The sequence below is a fragment of the Erinaceus europaeus genome, chromosome 15, assembly GCF_950295315.1.
Source record: "Erinaceus europaeus chromosome 15, mEriEur2.1, whole genome shotgun sequence".
Classification (NCBI taxonomy): domain Eukaryota; kingdom Metazoa; phylum Chordata; class Mammalia; order Eulipotyphla; family Erinaceidae; genus Erinaceus; species Erinaceus europaeus.
Genome location: NC_080176.1, coordinates 10,544,886 through 10,560,955, shown reverse-complemented (window position 1 = coordinate 10,560,955; position 16,070 = coordinate 10,544,886). Strand labels below are relative to the sequence as shown.

General features: G+C 46.3%; 1 protein-coding gene across 1 annotated transcript in view; it reads left to right on the top strand.

The window, feature by feature from the left end:
- OTOA (otoancorin) overlaps positions 1–16,070 on the top strand; it is a 63,733-nt gene that overhangs the window by 38,460 nt on the left and 9,203 nt on the right. The window contains exons 21-24 of the mRNA XM_060172820.1: positions 5,623–5,746; positions 8,341–8,528; positions 10,756–10,911; positions 15,761–15,903. Of these exons, the coding sequence (XP_060028803.1) occupies positions 5,623–5,746; positions 8,341–8,528; positions 10,756–10,911; positions 15,761–15,903 (611 nt within the window). The remainder of the gene's footprint in view (positions 1–5,622; positions 5,747–8,340; positions 8,529–10,755; positions 10,912–15,760; positions 15,904–16,070) is intronic.

Genomic DNA, 16,070 nt, shown 5'->3' with positions numbered 1-16,070 from the left:
CTGGTTTGAATCCTCACAAAGCATCTACTCGAGTGGCGCTCTGGCTTCTCTCTCTGTCTCCTATGAATCTCTCTCTCTTCTCTCATCTGAAAAAGATAACATTAAATTTTTTTTTTTTAAAGAAATTAAGTTAACTTTTCTTTCTTTTCTTTCTGTCTCCAGGGTTATTGCCCGTGCTTGGTGCCAGCACTATGAATTCACCGCTCCTGGTGGCCATTTTTCCTTTTTTTTTTTTTTTCACAGCAGGACAGAGAGAAATTGAGAGGGGGAGAGGAGGAGATAGAGAAGGAGAGAGAAAGAGAGACACCTGCAGACCTGCTTCACCACTCGTGAAGCGTCCCCACTGCAGTTGGGAAGTGGAGGCTTGAACCTGGGTCCTTGCACGAGTCCTCGAGCTTAGTACTATGTGCACTTAACAGGGTGCCACCTCTGCCCGGCCCCCGAAATAACATTAATCTTAAAAAAGCAAAAGAATCAGATCAAACAAAAAGTACAGTCGCACTCTCGTCCCTGGATGCCAACTCACGAGTTCCCTTCATGCTGACAACGTCTTCCACGGATGCAGGGGTGCATAAACATCACCTGCTTATATAATATTGAAGACAAAGCAGCGTTTGAAATTGAAAACATCTTCTATCAGCATAGTTAAATCTCAAAATCCCAGTGTTAGGGTAAAAAAAAACAACAACAAATAACTGACTAGCAAAGGAATACGTGGAGTAGGAAGGACAGTGATCCTAGCTAAAGTAATTTTGAGCACGTACAAAATAATGATCGGATGAGCTCGTCTGGATTAAGGGTGCATAGTCATCAAGGAAGATGAAATTTAAGGCGACAGCTACTTCCAGGATAGGAGGAAGTCAAGGGGTTGGGAGGAGGGTCTCATATTTCTAAGGTGGGGTGTGTGTGTGTGTGTGTGTGTGTGTTTATTTCCCAAGCTGAGTTGTGGGAATATTCTTGAGGCTTTTTGGTTTTTTTTTTAATGCCTGAAATCTTTAATAAATCTTTAATAAAACAAGATATATAAAACATATGCTCCTGGTTTGAAATTCCCATCTATACCCAAAGCTGCAGGATGAAAATGAACCAACCCGTCTCCCTCTCTCCCCCCTCCGCCCCACACCCCAAGCTCTAGCTCCTCAGCCCATCTCCTCTGAGGCCTGGGGGCCTGTTTGCACTTTTCTTTTTTAAAAATTTTTTTATATTTATTTATTTTCCCTTTTGTTGCCCTTGTTGTTTAACATTGTTGTGGTTATTGATGTCATTGTTGTTGGATAGGACAGAGAGAAATGGAGAGAGGAGGGGAAGACAGAGAGGAGGAGAGAAAGACAGACACCTGCAGACCTGCTTCACCGCCTGTGAAGCGACTCCCCTGCAGGTGGGGAGCCGGAGGCTGGAACCGGGATCCTTATGTAGGTCCTTGCACTTTGCGCCATGTGTGTCGTCTGCACTTTTTTCCTGAAAAATCCTCTCCTACTTACACAGGTTCATCCTTTTAAAACTACAGAGTGAGGGGCTCAAGGGGTGGCTGGGCGACTGGGCACACTCTTCACACGTGGTGTCAGGACTCAGACCCAGGCTTCTTGCATGACAAGACAGGCAGGCAGGCGCCCTACCTGGTGAGTTGTTCTTTATACCTCCCTTTATACCCAGGCCCCTTTATACCTCCATTTATTTATTTATCTATTTAGTCTTTGTGGGCTTCACTGCTCTGGCCTGACTTTTTATTTTATTTTTGGGGGGATTAATGGTTTACAGTTGACAGTAAAATACAATAGTTTGTATGTGTGTAATATTTCCCAGTTTTCCACATGACAGTTCCAATCCCAGTAGGTCTTCCTCTGCCATCATGTTCCAGGACCTGAACCCTCCTCCACCCCACCCCCTACCCCAGAATCTTCTACTTTGGTGCAATACACCAAGGCTGACTTAAAAAAAATTTTATATAGAGACAGACAGAAGGACAGAGAAAGAGAGAGACACCACAGCATTGAAGCTTCCCTCAGTGAAGTGGGGGGTTGGACTTGAACCTGAGTCCATGTGAATGACAAAGCAGGCACACTGTGTAGGTGAGCTATTTTGCTGCCCCCTCTCTTGTTTTAAATTTAATTTATTTTATTGCCACTAGGATTATTCATGGGGGTTTGGTGCTGGCATGACAAACCCACTGCTCCCAGCAGCCATTTTTTCCCACTTTCTTTTTCTTTTATTTGATAGGATGAAGAGAAAGTGAGAGGGGAGAGGGAGATAGAGAGGGAGAGAGAAAGAGAGACACCTCCAGCATTGCTTCATGGCTCCTGAAGCTTCTTCCCTTCAGTGGGGCGGAGACACATTTACTTTAAAAAAATGTTTTCTATTTCTTTAAAAAAGTAGACATTAACAAAACCGTAGGATAAGAGGGGTACAACTTCACACAGTTCCCACCACCAGAACTCCGTATCCCATCCCCTCCCCTGATAGCTTTCCTGTTCTTTATCCCTCTGGGAGTATGGACCCAAGGTCATTGTGGGATGCAGAAGGTGGAAGGTCTGGCTCCTGTAATTGCTTCCCCACTGAACATGGGCATTGACAGGTCAATCCATACTTCCAGCCTGCCTCTCTCTTTCCCTAGTAGGTTGGGGCTCTGGGGAAACGGAGCTCCAGGACACATTGGTGGGGTCGTCTGTCCAGGGAAGTCTGGTCGGCATCATGCTGGCATCTGGAACTTGGTGGTTGAAAAGAGAGTTAACATACAAAGCCAAACACATTGTTGAGCAATTATGGACCTAAAGGCTGGAATAGTGCAGATGAAGAGTTGGGGGTCCTCACTGCAGACTATCGTGTACTTTTGCTTTCAGGTTTATCTTTGCCCTAGTTTATGGATGCTCACGAGACCTGTTTTTAATGAGAACAAGAGGGACCAGAATGGCTCTGGCAGATGATGGTGCCAGAGGCTGAGGGTTCAATCCTCAGGCATGAGAGTCTGGTTTGCGTTCTCAGTGCTCTGTCTCCAAGCCCCTCCTCATTTATTTATTTATTTATTTATTTATTTATTTATTTATTTATTTATCTATTTACTTATTTATTTCCAACAGGGTTATCACTGGGGGTTGGTGCCTGCACTACGAATCCACTGTTTCTGGCGGCCATTTTTTCCCCCATTGTTGTTGTTGTTGCTGCTGGATAGGACAGAGAGAAATGGAGAGAGGAGGGGAAGACAGAGGGGGGAGAGAAAGACAGACACCTGCAGACCTGCTTCACCACTTGCGAAGCGACTCCCCCCCCCCCCCCCCCCGCAGGTAGGGAGCCGGGGGCTTGAACTGGGATCCTTGCGCGGGTCCTTGAGCTTCACACCGTGTGCATCCCTCCTCCTCCTCCTCCTTTTTTTTTTTTTTTTTTTTTTTTGCCTCCAGGGTTATCACTGGGGCTCGGTGCCTGCACTACGAATCCACTGCTCCTGGAGGCTATTTTTTTACTTTTTTGTTGCCCTTGTTGTATATCGTTGCTGTTATTGTTGTCATTGCTGTCATTGTTGTTCGATAGGACAGAGAGAAATGGAGAGAGGAGGGGAAGTCAGAGAAGGGGAGAGAAAGATAGACACCTGCAGACCTGCTCGTGAAGCGATCCCCCTGCAGGTGTGGAGTCGGGGGCTTGAACTGGGATCCTTACACCGGTCCTTGTGCATCATTGTGCCATGTGTGCTTAACCTGCTGTGCTACTGCCTGGCACCCCCTCCTCCTGCATTTTACAATAAAGTTTAATAAAACTTAGAGTGCCAGGGCAAAAAGGTGTGGACATACCTACATCTTTTGCAGCCCTAAATTCAAAAAGAAGACTGACTGATCCTTTTCATGAAGGGAGAACCAGACAGAGAGAGAGAGAGAGAATATTCCTACATCATACACATGGAAGTCCAGTGCTTTATTCTGGCTGCACACCTTCCTTTATAGCTCTTTTTAAAAAAAAAATTTATTGGGGTGAGGTGGTGGTGCACCTGGTTGAGTGCACATGCTACAATGCACAAGGATCCAGATTCAAGCCTCCCATCCCCACCTGCAGGGGGAAAGCTTCATGAGTGGTGAAGCAGGGCTGCAGGTGTCTCTCTCTCTCTCTCTCTCCCTCTCTATCATTCTCTTCCCTCTTGATTTCTGCCTGTCTCTATTCAATAAATAAAGATAATAAAAAAATTAAAAGATATTTATTTATTCCCTTTTGTTGCCCTTGTTTTATTGTTGTACTTATTATAGTTGTCATCATTGTTGGATAGGACAGAGAGAAATGGAGAGAGGAGGGGATGACAGAGAGGAGGAGAGAAAGACAGACACCTGCAGATCTGCTTCACCGCCTGTGAAGCGACTCCCCTGCAGGTGGGGACTTGGGGGCTCGAACCGGGATCCTTATGCCGGTCCTTGTGCTTTGCGCCACCTGCATTTAACCCGTTGCACTACTGCCCGACTCCCCCTTTATAGCTCCTAAAAGATCACTTTGCTAAGGATACGCCATCTGCTAGTCCCAACAATAAGTGTGTTTATTCCCTAAATCGAATCAGGGTATCACTATCTTATTGACAAGCTTGTGGGTGAAAAACAATATATATATATATATAGATATAGATATAGATTTATATTAGTCAACATTTTCTGAATTACTGAATTGCTGCTGAGATTGGGTCTGGTTATCTTTTCTTTAAAAAAAAAATATCTTATTTGGGGCCAGGTGGTGGCACACCTGCTTAAGCACACACAGTATAGTCCACAAGGACCTGGGTTCAAGCCCCTGGCCCCTACCTGCTAGGGGAATTCTTCATGAGTGGTGAAGCAGGGCTACAGGTGTGTCTCTCTCTTTCCCTCTCTATCTCCTCCTTCCTTCTCAATTTCTTTCTGTCTCTACCCAATAATCACTAACTAAATAAAAGATTTAAAAAAGAATAAAAAAACTAAAAAAGAGATTTCATTTATTTATTTATTGGATCGAGACAGAAATCAAGAGGGAGGGGGGAGACAGAGAGGGAGAGAGACCCCTGCACCTCTGCTTCACTGCTCATGAAGCTTCCCCCCTGCAGGTGGGGACCAGGGGCTTGAACCTGGGGTCTTGCACATGGTAACATGTGTGCCACTGCCCTGCCCCCTGGAGTGTCTTTACATATGAACCGGAGCCAGGCTAGTGCATTCCAATGAGAAACTGTTATGAAGGGCAAACCTCTCAAGGCATTAAATAGGGTTAGAGTTGGAGCATGTTGACTGTGCTGTGATTATTTAATTTTTTTTTTTTTTTTTTGCCTCTATGGTTATTTCTGGGGCTCGGTGCCTGCATTACAAATCCACTGCTCCTGGAGGCTATTTTTTCCCCTTTTGTTGCCCTTGTTATTTATCGTTGTTGTTATTATTGTTGTTGTTATTAGATAGTACAGAGAGAGATGGAGAGAGGAGGGGAAGACAGAGAAGGGGAGTGAAAGACAGACACTTGCAGACCTGCTTCACTGCCTGTGAAGCGACCCTCATGCAAGTGGTGAGCCAGGGGCTTGAACTGGGATCCTTAAGCCGGTCCTTGCACATTGTGCCATGTGCACTTAACCTGATGCGCTATTGCCCGCCCCCCAGTAATTATTATCTGCTCCTCCTCCTTCCTCTTCTCAATCCACAGTTTCCGGATATCCTTGAACAAACAGCTTTCAAGATGGCCAGAAGCCTGCCCCCACAAGAGTTCCTCTGTGCTGTCTTTGAGTCTGTCCGGAATAGCAGTGAGAAGAGCCCCAGCTCTGACCCTGGTGAGTGTGTCTGGGGGGCTGCCAGCACTTACGTGGGTTGATCACCAGCAAGGAAGGCAAACGGCCGGTTCTCCCTCGCTCGTTCAAGAGATACAGACAAGAGACACTGGGGGAGAATTGGGACACTCTCATTTAATGGCAGATGGAAATGGGTTTAAATAGAGATTCAGACAAAGAACATTTTTCAAATATGTCAGAAATGACAGGTTTCTTAAAGGTCAGCTTGCCCCTATGGTAGGGGGCTGGTATGACAGGAATTGATGAGATACATAAAGGTCAAGACAATTGTTCTCCATGATGCAAGCAACTTAATTATTCAAAGGTATTTGAGAGAAACATAGGGGTTAAACCAGCAGGGTGAGATAGAGAGAAGATAAACAGAGCATGATAAATTATCAAAGGTATAAGGAAATAAAGTTTGGAGTTTCATTGACTGATGTCAGAGAGGTGTTTGATGGAGTATGCTTTCTCTAGTGATCAGAAGTGAGGTGACTATGTGAACTTTGAACCTTAAGGCAGGCAGCCATGTGGCCTGCAGTTAATGGGGAGAGGCAGTGAGGTCTCTGTGGGCTTGAGAGTCTGAAAGGGAAAAACTAAGTCTGAGAGACTGTTTTTCCCCTTTGCTCATCTCGGTGAGAGAGACTAACAAGGGGTGTCTTCTCAGACCTCCATCCAAGGATGGGGGGAGTTTTCCCTAAGCTCTATCAAGCTTACACATAGCCCCACAGGAGGCACGGAGGGTCTGAGCCCAGGGTTTATCTGAGTTCCTGACACCAAACAGCCTCCTTGTTCAGGGGACTGGATGAAACCCTTCCAAGGCAGTAGAATGGCAAAACCCCACAGGACTAACAGTCACTTTGCTTTGTAAGGTGATATGGAATCTCTACCCAGAATTCCTTATGGATGAATGGGGGTGATAGTCACTTCTTTTCTTCATTTTCTTTAACACATTTTTTGCTAAACGCTAAAGACTGCTTAAATAAACCCAATACATGGGCTGAGCGGTGATGGACTTGGTTGGATGTACACATTACAGTGTCCAGAGATCTGGGTTCAAGCCCCCAGCCCCCACCTGGGGGGAGGGAAGCTCCACTAGCAATGAAAGTGTTGCAGGTGTCTCTCTTTCTCTCTTCCTCCCTCTCTGTCTCCCCTTTCCCTATCTCAATTTCTCTCTGTCCTAACAAATAAACAAAATTAAGGGAAGAAAAAAACCTCAGACTTTAGTTTTTTTTTTCCTCCAGGGTTATCATTGGGGCTCGGTGCCTGCACCACGAATCCACTACTCCTGGAGGCTATTTTTCCCACCTTTTGTTGCCCTGGTGGTTTTATCATTGTTATGTTTATTATTGTTGTTATTATTGCTGTTCTTGTTGTTGGATAGGATAGGATAGAGAGAAAATGGAGAGAGGAGGGGAAGACAGAGAGGGGGAGAGAAAGACAGACACCTGCAGACCTGCTTCACTGTTTGTGAAGCGACTCCCCTGCAGGTGGGGAGCTGGGGGCCTGAACTGGGATCCTTATGCCGGTCCTTGTCCTTTGTGCCATGTGCGCTTAACCCGCTGTGCTACTGCCTGACCCCCTAATATTTTAATTTAAAAATTTTCTTTACTTATTTTGGATAGAGACCGACAAATTAAAAGGGAAGGGGGAGACAGAGGGAGAAAGACACCTGCAGCCCTGTTTCACCTCTCATGAAGCATCCCCCTTAACCTAATAGTTTTATACTACTTTTTAAAAATCTGTATGCTGGCTCTTATCCAACTATAATTTTATCTTTTATTTTTGCCCCACTTTACTGAGGGTTCATGGTTTCCAGTACAGTTGTTGACACATAGGCTCAACCTCTCGACTCTCCATGATAGGTGTCTGTAAGACTCTCTGTCCCAGGACCTCAGCGTCCTTCTCTTCCATGTTCTATTCCTTTCCTTCCTTCCCCAGAGTCCTTTGCTTTGATGCAACATTAAAATTTTATGTATTTCTTTACTAGTGCTTTACCAGTGTGGGTGGGAAGAGAGTGTGCCCTAGACCATCACTCTGGTACATGGGATGCTGGGTATTGAACTCCAGACCTCAGACTTATAAGCTCAGGGCTCTCCCTGCTATGCCACTCGCTTCTAGGGGAGCAAGAGACAAACAAAAAAACCAAAAAAACAAAACAAAACAAAACAAAACAAAAAAAATGCCCACACATTTTCAAATGACAAACTGAAAGGGCCAAAGGGTTGGGTGACTTGGCGTTACAGCAGTGCTGAGCTGGATTTGAACCCGGGATCAGTTGCTCACTGGCTGTGTGATTTGGGGGAGCCCCTTCACTGCTGTGAAGTGGGGGCAGTGAGAGTCCCTAGCTCACCAGTGACCGTGAGGACTAGCAGGTTCCATCCCATACACGGGTTGGCAGCAGTGCCTCCATTTCTTACGCTCTCAGTGACATATATCATCATCGTCCTTGTTAGTCTGCTCCTGATGTCCAGTGTCACACAGCCTCCTGTGGCTGATTTTGGTTGGGGGAGACCATCACTCCTGTGAGCAGGGACAGATTAACCATTGGTGAGATTCTCTTTCCCGTGCCCTTCCTGTGTCTCCCCACGCTCCAGGCTGCCGTGGCGTCACAGCTCCCTCCTCGGATGCCATCTTCAGGTTGGCAGAAGCCAACGCCTGCTGGGCCCCTGAGGAGCTGCTCTGTATGGAGGGTGGTGTGTTCACCAGGAATGTGGAGCTTCTGGGAGCCGTCAGGGGCTTCCGCCGGGCCCAGCTGCTGGCCCTGAAGGAGAAGGCTGTACAGGTGAGAGTCTGCCCGGCCAAGAAGGACCCTCAGCCCTGCCCCAAGAGTCTTCCCTTGTATTTTTTTCTGAAATCTCACTGTGTCAGCTGAGTGATCTCTGCAGCTCCTTCACGGTAGAACTATGGTAGAGGATGAAATAAGACATGTCTGGCTGCAGTAGGCAGGGCCCAGGCCTTATCATGTCTGAGGTCCTGGCTTTGAGCCCCAGTGCCACATGGGAAATCCTTGGGTGTCACCAAGGGCACTCTGGATGGTGGAGCAGTGAACTGGTATCTCTCTCCCCTTCTCTAATGATACTGAAAGTGAAGTTGCTCCAGGGAGGATGTTAATTGGTTATCATATATATGTGAAGCCCTGGGTTCATTCCTTGGCGCTCCATTAATAAAAATGGAATGTGTTTGGGCACTAAATAGATGCTCATTTTGAGTCAATTACATGATTTAACTCAGACTGAGTCAAATTTTTTTCAGGTGCCTCTGATAGAGATGGTGTCCAAGAGCTGTGCCCCTCCCCTCCCTCCCTCCCTCCCTCCCTCCCTCCCTCCCTTCTTTCCTTCCTTCCTTCCTTCCTTCCTCTCTCTCTTTCTCTTTCTTTCTTTCTTTCTTTCTTTCTTTCTTTCTTTCTTTCTTTCTTTCTTTCTTGGATAGAGACAGAGAAATCTAAAGGGAAGGGGGAGACAGAGAGGGAGGGAGAAAGAGACATCTGCAGCATTGCTTTTATTGTTTGTGAAACTTTGCTCCTTGCAGGTGGGGACTGGGAGCTTGAACTCAAGTCTTTATGCATGGTAATTTGTGTGTTCGACTCTCTCTCTCTCTCTCTCTAATTGCCACCAGGCTTGTCACTAGGACTTAATGACTTCATGATGAATTCACCACTCTTGGTGACCTTTTTTCCCCCCTTCCTTCCTTCCTTTCTTATCTTCTTTTTATTTGATAGCATAGAAAGAAGTTGAGAGGGGAAGGGAAGATAGGGAGAGGGAAAGAGAAACAAACAGCTGTAGATCTGCTTCATGGCTCATGAAGCTTCCTCCCTGTAGGTGGGAACTGTGAGGCTCGAATCCAGGTTCTTTCCCATGGTAAGGCATGTGCTCTACTGGGTGCATGGCCATTTTCCTTACTAATATCTAAAGAAACCACTTATTAAGGAGCTCTATTATTTATTTATTCCCCTTTGCTGCCCTTGTTTTATTGTTGTAGTTACTATTGTTGTGTTATTAATGTGGTCGTTGTTGGCTAGGACAGAGAAATGGAGAGAGGAGGGGAAGACAGAGAGGGGGAGAGAAAGACAGACACCTGCAGACCTGCTTCACCGCCTGTGAAGCGACTCTCCTGCAGTTGGGGAGCCGGGGGCTTGAACCGGGATCCTTATGCTGGTCCTTGCACTTCGCGCCACGTGCACTTAACCCGCTGCGCTACCGCCTGACTCCCAAGAGCTCTATTTTATGATTTAAAAATTATGGTCACTAAAGTTAAGTCTGATCTGGCTTTTGCTTTATTTATTTATTTATTTATTTTTGCTGGGGGATTAATGGTTGATAGATGTGTAAAATCTCTTTGTTTTCTGCCAAACACTCTCACCCCCAGCCTATGTCCTCTACCATCATGGGCCAGGATCTGAAAGTGCTCCCCACCTCAGAGTTCTTTACTTTGGTGCAGTCCACCAAACCCAGTCCAAGTTCTGCTTTGTGTCTTCCCTTCTGTACTTATTTTTGCAAACTTCTGTCTATGAGTGAGATCATCCCATATTCATCCTTCTCTTTCTGGCTGATCTCACTTAACACGATTCCTTCAAGCTCCATCCAAGATGAAGTGAAGAATACAAATTCCGTATTTTTAATAGCTGAGTAGTATTCCATTGTGTATATAAACCAAACTTTTTTCAGCCTGACTTTTTATTTTCTTTTTTTAAAATAATTTTAAAATTTACTTTCCCTTTTTGTTGCCCTTGTTGTTTTACTGTTGTAGTTGTTATTGTTGTTGATATTGACATTGTCATTGTTGGACAGGACAGAGAAATGGAGAGAGGAAGGGAAGACAGAGAGGGGGAGAGAAAGACAGACACCTGCAGACCTGCTTCACCGCCTGTGAAGCGACTTCCCTGCAGGTGGGGAGCCGGGGGCTTGAACCGGGATCCTTATGCCGGTCCTTGCGCTTCATGCCACATGCACTTAACCCGCTGTGTTACCACCTGACTCTCTCTCAACCTGCCTGTTTTCTTTTATTTGAAGGCTTGGGACTTGCCCACTCACTGGAAAGAGCACCACATCATCTCCCTGGGACGCATTTCTCTGGCGCTGAATGAGAGTGAGCTGGAGCAGCTGGACCTCAGCTCCATCGACACGGTGACTTCACTGAGCTGGCAGACAGAATGGACCCCGAGGCAGGTAGGCAGTTCTTTTCAATATTCCTTTTATGTCTTAATTTTGTGTCGACTTTGTTTTCTGTCCTTGTGCCTATAGCACTTGTAAGAGTTGCTTTAAAATCCTGATACTAAGTCAAGCACCGTTGCCGTTTCTGAAGCTGTCTCTGTTGACTCACTTTTCTCTGAGCTGTGGTTCTTTGATTAGTGGCGAGTCTAGTGCTTTGGCTGGATGGAGGCTGATGTGGATTGTTAAATCATGGATTTAGTTGCAGTCCTTTGAAGAGTACTGGGCATTGCTGGGCTTACTGTTTAATATATCTTTTAAAGTCACATCATTAGTGGTTTTTTTTTTTTTTGCCTCCAGGGTTATTACTGGAGCTGGGTGCCTACACTGTGAATTCACTGCTCCTGGAGGCCATTTTTTCCCATTTTGTTGCCCTTGTTGTTACCCTTGTTGTTACTCTTGTGGTTGTTGTTGTTGTTATTGTTGCCATTGATGTTGTTGTTAGATAGGACAGAGAGAAATCGAGAGTGGAAGGGAGACAGAGAGAGGGAGAGAAAGATACCTGCAGACCTGCTTCACCGCCTGTGAATCGACCCCCCTGCAGGTGGGGAGCCGGGGGCTTGAACTGGGATCCTATGCCAGTCCTTGTGCTTTGTGCCACGTGCACTTAACTGGCTGCGCTACCGCCCAACCCCCCCAGTTATTATTTTTATTTTTAATTTTTTTTTTGCCTCCAGGGTTATTGTTGGGGCTCGGTGCCTGCACTACAAATCTACTGCTCCTGGAGGCCATTTTCCCCATTTTGTTGCCCTTGTTGTTACCCTTGTTGTTGTTATTGTTGCCACTGATGTTGTTGTTGGATGGGACAGAGAGAAATGGAGAGAGGAGAGGAAAACAGAGGGGGGAGAGAAAGATAAACACCTGCAGACCTGCTTCACTGCTTGTGAAGCGACTCCCCTGCAGGTGGGGAGCCGGGGGCTTGAACCAGGATCCTTACGCTGGTCCTTGCACTTTGCTGTACGTGCACTTAACCCTCTGCGCTAACACTAGCTCCCCCCCGATTATCTTTTAAAAATATTTTAATCTTTTTCTTTCTCAGATCACTGCTCAACTCTGGCTTATAGTGGTGCAGGGAATTGAATGTGGGACCTGGGGGCCTCAGGTGTGAGAGTCCATTTGCATAGCCATGATGCTATCTCCCTTGCCCAATTTATTGATTATTATTTTTTTTGAATGGATAGGACACATAGAAATTGAGAGGGGAAGGGAGAGAGAAAGAGAGAGGGAGAGAGGAAGAGAGACACCTGCAGACCTGCCGGGCAGGTAAAAATCAGTGCATATCTCCTTCTGCCCGTTGTCACATACCTCTGAATGGCACCACATCATCAGGACACAATGTGGGTTGTTCCCTCCTAGAGTTGGGTGCCTTGGGTCAGGGGACTGGACAGGCCAATGCATGGAAGACAACTGGAGTGGCAGCAGCTGTCTGTGCCCCCACACCCATGAGTTGCATACTTCCTCTCTTTGGCCACTGAATAGTCTTATTTGCAGAAGAGGTTTAGACCCACTTAACCAAGAGTCCTTCCACTCTCATGTTTTGCTGCCATAAGATAACACTGCTGCCCAGTTTGAGAAGGGCCATATCCTATGTCTGATACTAAAATCATTCTATTAAGTCTGAGAGAGAAAACAGAAAAATATAATCCAGCTTAGAAAGTAGAGTTATCACAAGGGGAGATAGTTCAGTGGTTATACAAAAGACTTTCATGCTTGAGGTTTCAAAGTCCTAGGTTCAATTTCCCTGACACTATCATAAGCCAGAGCTGAATAGTGCTCTGGGCAAAAAAAAAAAAGAAGCATTTTTTTTTCATATTTTATTTATTGGATAGAGATAGAAAAATTGAGAAGGAAGTGGGGAGAGAGAAAGAGAGAAAAAGAGAGAGAGAGACATTTGCAGGACTGCTCCACCACTTGTGAAGCTTTCCTGTAGATGGGGGCTGGGGGCTTGAACCTAGGTCCTTGCATGTATGCGCTACAGATATGTGTCACCGACAGAGAACCATTTTAGGCTCCAAGAAGCTAGAGTTATCTCTTTTCCTTTACACAATTTTATTCTTATTTATTTATTATTGTCTCCACCTAGGCTTCACTGCTCCAGGCTGACTTTGTCTGATAGAAAGAGAGAGAGACAGAGGGAGAAAGGGAGCAACACCACAGCATCCAAGCTTCCCCCCGGGTGGTGGAGGCTGGGTCGTTGTAAGTCCCAGGCACGGCAGGGAGATTTATCCATCTGTGTGAAGAAGATATGAAAACCTAACATTTGCATATATCATTTGCAGTGGGTTCCTCGACTTTCGCTCCCAATCAGACTCTTAAATGGATGCTTCCTGATTAATAGTCAGACCTGGCGGAACTATATTAACAGATAGTTCAGCTTAAAAACCAATATAAGGAGGGGCCACCCATTAGAGAAGCCAGAGAACAGAGAGATTGCAATCCGACAGCTATCCTTTTTTTTTTTTTCCCCCCAGAGGTTAATATTACCTAAAAGTGTTGGTATTAATTGCCTGGGAATCGTTACATAGACGCTGGTTTGGTCACTCGGGGAAATAAATCTGCACTTATCACTTTGCAAGCTGAGTCTGCACTTTTCCAGGTACCGGTGGCGAGGGCAATTTAAGGCTGCATCTTCCAAGTAATCTTGTTTGGATCAGATTTTCACACTTCCCTACTCAAATGGGCATGGCTGGGTGTTGGGGAACATGGATTGCTGCGAGTCCAACTATTTAAACCTGATTGTGGAGATTTTACAAGGAAAGGCGAGAAGCTCACTGTAGCTCTACTTTTCCCCCCTGCCCAAACATCTTCCCTGCTGAGTGCAGGCTCTGGAGTGAGAGGACTGGCTGTGTCACCTTGTTTAGCTCCTTCTATATGTATGTGTTGCTAATTGCATAGAAAGGGAGAGGGACCGAGAGGGGAGGGGGAGAGAGGGAGAGAGAGGGGGAAGGAGAGAGGAAAGGGGGGGAGAGAGGAAGGGGGGAGAGAGGAAGAGAGAGAGGGAGGAAGAGAGAGAGGGAGGGAGGGAGAGAGGGAGGGAGGGAGAGAGAGAGAGGAAGAAAGGAAGAGAGAGAGGAAGGAAGAAAGAGAGGAAGGAAGAGAGGAAGAAAGAGGGGAAGGAAGAGAGAGTGAGGGAGAGAGAAAGAGAGGAAGAGAGGAAGGAAGAGAGAGGAAGGAAAAGAGAGAGGAAGAGAGGAAGGAAGAGAGAGTGAGGGAGAGAGAGAGGAAGGGAGGAAGAGAGAGAGAGCGAGGGAGGGAGAGAGAGGGAGGGAGGGAGAGAGAGAGAGAGAGAGCAAGAGAGAGAGAGAGAGCACTGCAGCCTTGCTTTATGGCTCGTGAGCATTTCCCTGTGCAGATAGGGACCAGGGACTTGAACCCCAGTCCTTGCACATAATAACATGTGCCTTCTACCAGGTGCGCCACTGCCTACCTCCCCCTGCCCCCAAATCCTCATTGTGCTCCAGTCTGCTCATCTGGGAAGCAGCGAGGACGTTCACATGGGCTTAGCGTTGTTGTGAGGATTGAGTGAGGTTGAGCGTGTGGGAAGCAATCAAGGCAGTATTGTCTCGTGATAAGCATTCTGTGCATAAGAGGCGTTATTATTTGGGATGCTTAGTCTCTTCCAGTCAAAGATATTTAAGTCTAACCCTGAGGTTACCAAAATCTCCTCCCCGCCCCGTGTCTGTGATTTTTCTAACCTCTGAGAGCCACTCCAGGAAGATGCAGACTTATGATCTGCAGAGGCCTGGGGAATATCCCTGAAGCTACTCCATCCTGTGAAGGCAGCAATCTGGCACCATTTCACAGACGTACACAGAGACATTGAGCAGGGCGGGAGAGATAGAGAAGGAGAGAGAAAGAGAGACACTTGCAGACCAGCTTCCCTCCCCTGCAGGTGGACTGGAGACTTGAACCTTGTTCTTTGCACTTGGTAATGTGTGTGTTCAACCGACCACACCACCCTCACCTGGCCTCACCTATAACTTCTCTAGATCACTCACCCGGTTCATTCATTCTCTAAACAGACCTCCTGTCTTCTTACTTAACTGTGTGCCAGGCGTCATGCCAGGGTGTAGGGTTCTATCACGGAACCTAATGCCTATGGCTCTTGTCTTTGGGGAATCTACTTGGTGATACAGACCACAACTTCGAAAATGGTTGAAGCTGCAGAAAACAGATGAGGTGCAAGAGGGGAATTGTTGGTATGCATGAGACCCCTTCTGTTTCATTTGGTTTAAATCCCCCCTGCTTAACACTATTCTATTTACATAACCACTTCATTCTATTTACATAACCACTGTTAACAAGTTCCACCCTCCCTCCAGGGCATTTGTGGTTCAGCGATAGGATTCTCGCCTGCTCTGCCCCCTCTTTGTCACACTCTGATTTTCACCAGTCACTTTTCTCTCCACCCTCTCTATGTCACATCCTGTTTCCACCTTACTTGGCAAGTATATATAAAGACAGCATTGTGAGTTTTACAGTACTTTACCTTGAGTTTAGCTTAGCTCGTCTTAGATTGTGCTGCGTCCTGCATGAATAAAGACATACTGCCTATAGCTCAACCATGAGTCCCTGGTCGTCTGTTACCCGCCTGTGAAGCCAGCCCGGTGAAAACAACATAACCCATCGAAAACAACAGGGAAGGAGGGTGTGTGTGTGTGTGTGTGTGTGTGTGTGTGTGTGTGTGTGTGTATGTGTGTGTGTGTGTGTGTGTGTGTGTGTGTGTGTGTGTGTGTATGTGGGGGCATCCAAGAAGTCTTCTCTGAGGAGATAGCATCCATTTTTTTTTTTTTTTTTTTTTTTGTAGGCTGAGACCATTCTGCAAGGGTTCCTGGAAGATTCAGGTTATAGTATCCAGGCTCTGAAGAGCTTCCACCTGGTGGGGCTTGGAGGGACTCTGTGTGCCATGAACATCGCTGAAATCTCACAGATAAACATCTCAGAGTTCAGGTAGCCAGAAGACTCATGTGCAAAGGGCCTTTGATTGACTGCTTGACTCATTCATTCATTCATTCATTCATTCATTCTGATGCCCTTGATTCCTGGTGGTTTGCCACTTTCCTGGGTGGTAGTGGGGAGTGGGGTTAACTGAATCCTTTCTTGGGGCTCAGCAGCTC